The sequence below is a fragment of the Calypte anna genome, chromosome 22, assembly GCF_003957555.1.
Source record: "Calypte anna isolate BGI_N300 chromosome 22, bCalAnn1_v1.p, whole genome shotgun sequence".
Taxonomy (NCBI): domain Eukaryota; kingdom Metazoa; phylum Chordata; class Aves; order Apodiformes; family Trochilidae; genus Calypte; species Calypte anna.
The window spans coordinates 1,321,761-1,326,156 of record NC_044267.1 but is presented as its reverse complement, the minus strand read 5'-3'; the positions used below and the strand labels follow the sequence as shown (position 1 = coordinate 1,326,156).

Here is a 4,396-nt window from a genome sequence, read left to right as displayed (position 1 = left end):
GGGATGAGCAGGGAAGGGATGAGTAGGGATGAGCAAGGAAGGGATGTGCTGGGCAGGGATGTGCAGGGAAGGGATGAGCAGGGAGAAGGGATGTGCAGGGAAGGGATGTGGTGGTGGGGCTGTGATTGAGGGAGGGGATGAGGGTTGCTGTGCCCCTCAGGGAAGGGGGTTTGGGGGGTGTTGGCTGTACCCGGGGGTCCTTCCTGAGGCAGCTGAAGGATGGGCTGGGCAGGGGGTGGCTCCTGGGTCCCCCAGTGCCCTGAGGATGGGGCAGGGAGGTGAAGGAGGTGTGAGAGCAGCTCGGAGCAGGGCTGGAAATGTGTCGTGGCCAATTCCTCTCCTTGGTGGGGGGAAGGGCTGTGATGTCCTTGTCCCCAGAGCTGTGCTGTCACGGGATCCCTCTGAGCCTGGAGCACAACATCCCCTGGGAATTTTGCATCATCTCCGAGGTGAGGTCGGTGGCTGGGGTCCTGTCCCTGACCACCCCCACTTCTCAGTCCTCCGAGGGGGCAGAGGGGACATTGCCAAGGGGGCAGTGGGGACACGGGGGGAGCTGCTGGCACGTCACCATTGGCACGAGTCGCTTGTTCACCTCTGTAACACGACAGGCAGTGGAGGGGAGGGGGGCTGGGGAGCTGGGCTGGGGGGGCACCAGCTCCTCTAATAAATACATGGCTCATCCAAACTGTACAACCCGGGCAGTGCCTCTCACCTGGGGGAGAGCTGCAGGGAGGAGAAGGCTCAGATCTCAGTGGCAATGATGTCCTCGTAGGGGACATCAGAGCCAGGTATGTCCAGCTCGATGGGCTCCTTGCCATCTTCCCCTGCAGCCAGCTGCTGGAGCATCTTCTCTAGGTTCTGGTTCCTCTTGTACATGTGCAGGTAGCTCTGCTGCAGCTGCTTCTGGTACTGGATCACCTTCTCCTTCTCCTCCTTCCACGTCTGCCTCTCGTGCTGGAAGCTGGAACTCATCTGCTCGTTGTTGTCCCTCTCAGCCTTCAGCTCTGCCCTCAGCCTCTCCACCTCTCCCTGCAGGACCTGAGCATCATCCAGCACAGCACAGGGTCTGACCCCTTCCCGGGCTTCACTCAGCTGCTCCTTGAGGACTTCCAGCTCCGTCCTCAGCTCCAGGATCTCCTGCTCCAGCAGGTTCACCTTCTCTCTCAGCAGCTCAGATTCGTTCTTCTTGCGCTGGAGCTCGTTCTCACACACCTCCAGCTCCATGGCTTTGGTCCTCAGGGAGCCCTCCAGGTCCTGGGTCTTCATCTCCAGCCCTTCCATCTTTAGCCTCACCTCCTTCAGCTGAGCCTTCAGGCTGAGGATTTCGGATGTCTTGGTGTTGAGTTCTGTCTGGGATTCCTTCAGCTGCTGCTTCAGGAGGGAGATCTCCCCCGACTTCTGGCACACCTGCAGAGAGGGACAGGGCACCCTGGTGTGGGTTACACCCCAGAGAAAGCCCCCAGCACCCCTGGGACCATGTGCAAGCCATGCTGGACACAGCCAGTGTTTGGGATGTGGAGACCTTGCCTGTGCAATCCCACCCAGAGAGACCACTCCATCCATGATGGGGATGGAGGGGACCCCACGCTCTCCACCCATCCACTCCCATCCCTGGGGAGCTGACACCCTCGGCCAGGGTGTGGAGCTGGAAGGTGTTGAGAAGTGCTCAGGTCTCACCCAACACTTTTGCTGGAGCCACTGTGGTCACCTAAACTCACTGAGCTTGTTCCACAAGCAATACACCCGACTGCAGCTGGGAGCAAAACACCCAAATCCCACTGGAGACCAACTCGTGGCTGGGAGAGCAGCTCCTGGAGAGAGCTGAGGGGGGGTTCAGCATCCTGGTGGGAGCCCGTGGGTGGGATTTTGGCTGGGGGCTGGGAAAGGTGGTTGGAAACTTCAAATAACCCCAAGATGTTGCAAGGAAGTGGTGTCAGGGTGAGGTACTGGGGCTCAATCCTGCATTTTTAGCAGGCTTTGCTCAGGGGTGCCCAATCAGTGAGAAAAATGAAGCTGAAGCAGAGTGAGGAAGGGTTTGCTGCTCTCTAATGAGTGCCCATGGTAAGTGTTGCTGACCCGTGGGGACAGGCAGCCCCAGGAACCAGAGGTTGGAAAGATGAAGTTGTTTTAATGAAGGGGTGTTTGTGCAGTGGTTGTTTCCTTACACACTGTGGGGTTGAGGGGCAGTGAAGCACTGGATTATAACTCACAGAGCCTCCAAGTGATGGACTGGGGCTCTTCTGGGTTTCCCTATCTATCTCCTGCAGCCTGGCCTTCCTGCTTGCACCATCTCCTCTGCTCAGCCCCTCTGTGGTGCTGCTGGATGGGGGTGTGGGAATGGGGAAAGCTGTGGGGATCATACTGGAGCTATTGCCTTCCATGCCCCGGGCAGCTCCTGGAGGTGCCACTCACCTCCCATTGAGTCTCCTCCAGCGCCGGGGCAAAGCTGGTTTTCTCCTTCTCATAAGACCTCAGCTTGGTTTCCAGCAGGTTTTGCTCTTTCATGAGGTTCTCCAGCTCCTCCCGGAGCTGCTTCTTCTCCTGCTGCAGCTGGAACACCTGGAGGTGCAGGACCTGCTGCGTCCTCTGGGATTTCTGCGAGGTTTGCTTGAGCTTGCTGCTGCACTTCTGCTTGAGGCCCTCCAGCTCTTCCTTGCAGCGTCTCTGCTTCTCTTCATAGGCCTGGCAGGAGCTGACTTCCTTCTCCTCAAAGCTCGACTGGAGTTCTTGCAGCTCCCCCTCCCTCTCCAGCAGCTTCTGCTCCAGCTCCTGGATGGTGGATTCATCCGTGGAGATGGGTGAGCGGATGCAGGAGGCCTTCTCGGCAGCACGGTGGTGGTGGTGGGGGGCTTTGCCAGGGTTGAGGATCTTGTTGCCCCCGTCGGAGAAGGACATGGCCTTGAGGCTCATCATGTTGCTGTCCTGGAGGATGGCACACTGCAGGATGTTGTGGGCTGAGCCCCCGAAACGGCTGATGGGTCCCATGGGGGTGACGAGGGGTTCGAGCTGGTAGCTGCTGCTGGTGCTGTGGGTGGGGAGGCTGGACATGGAATTCCTGCCGGAGTCAGACAGACCCCCCGAGTACAGCACCGGCTTCAGCTCCTGCTCCTTGGCTTTGTCCTGGTGGTGCAGTTGCTGGGAGAGGTGCCCCCCGCTCTCCGGGGAGGAGTGGAGGATGGCACCGGAGCGGGGCAGAACCGGCTTGAAGGCTGTGGGGCGTGCGGCTGGCTTCTCAGCACCCTGGGGAGAAGGACAAAGCCCCTCAGCACAACCCCACACCGTCACATCTCCCCCCTCCCCATCCCTTCTGCTCCCAAGGATCAGCCCCCTGCGGTGAGGACATCGAGGGACAAAAGCTTAGGAGGGTGCTGATGGCTTAAACTCCCAGCTGGATTGGGATGCAAATAGTACGTTTGGAAAGAAAAGGACACGGGTCATGTTCCTGATCCACCTCCCCCCAAAATTCACTCCCCAAAGCAGAGAGTGCCAGGGTGCCCCCAGCACCCTCCTCCTCTGCCCCCCTCCACCAGGACAACCCCGTGGTGGAACCTGCACCCTCCCTGAGGGCAGATATGCTCCAGGGGACACCTCCCACTCCCGCAGCCTCCGTTCCCCCCCTTACGAACCACTTCCAGCTGGCTGGGGAAGGGAATCAGCTTCTGCGGGGTGGGCGTCTTGAAGTCCATCCCGCTCGTCCCGGCTTGGCTGCCCAGCTCCCCCCCAGCGAGAGAGCTGAAGTCTGCTCGGTGGGAGCCGGGAGCTTTCTGGCTGACCTTGATGTAGAAAAAATCCTCATTCTTGCTGCTTTTGGAGCTGGATTTGTGGCCGGAGTCCTGGGAGAAGCCGAAGCGGAGCAGCCCGTCCGAGTACCTGTTGAGCTTCTTGAGGTGGGAGGACTTGCGGAGCTTGTACTGGGAGGCTCGGCAGTGCTTGCTGTGGAAGCTGTGGCCGGAGATGAGGCTACTGACGCTGCCCATGCTGGTCCCGGGGGGCGAGCAGGAGGCGAGGGGAGCGCAGCCGGGGGCAACCGCGCGGGGGGGGCTGCGGGAGGCACCGGGGGGCGACTGCGGCTGCTGCGATCATAGCAGAGACCTCGCTGAGCCCGGGAACTGCGAGCCTGGGGGGGGGGGAGAGGAGGGAATGGAGAGATGGTGAGGGAGGAAAAGTGCTTTGGGGGTGCGTGGGGGTCGTTCTGTACCCGCGGTTTGGGTAGAGGGGAGTGTGTGTGTGGGGGGGTCTGGGTGAGCACACGCCTTGCACGCCTCTGGGTAGGGGGAAATCTGGGGGGAAAGGCTTGGAAAAGGGGAGGGATGGCACCTCGGTGTGTGTCCGGGGGGGGTGTGTGGGCAGATGAGCCAGTTGGTCCCCGGGGATGTGAAGAGGTCGGGGGGGGATG

General features: G+C 60.5%; 1 protein-coding gene across 1 annotated transcript; it reads right to left on the bottom strand.

Annotated features, from left to right (window-relative positions):
• Positions 1–83: 83 nt before the first annotated feature.
• Positions 84–4,032, bottom strand: LZTS1 (leucine zipper tumor suppressor 1). Its single transcript, XM_008501416.2, has 4 exons — positions 3,627–4,032; positions 2,413–3,240; positions 713–1,407; positions 84–594 (listed from the first exon to the last, which is right to left on the bottom strand). Exons 1-3 carry the CDS (start codon positions 3,975–3,977, stop codon positions 742–744), a joined length of 1,845 nt encoding a protein of 614 aa, XP_008499638.1. The 5' UTR covers positions 3,978–4,032; the 3' UTR covers positions 84–594; positions 713–741.
• Positions 4,033–4,396: the final 364 nt, after the last annotated feature.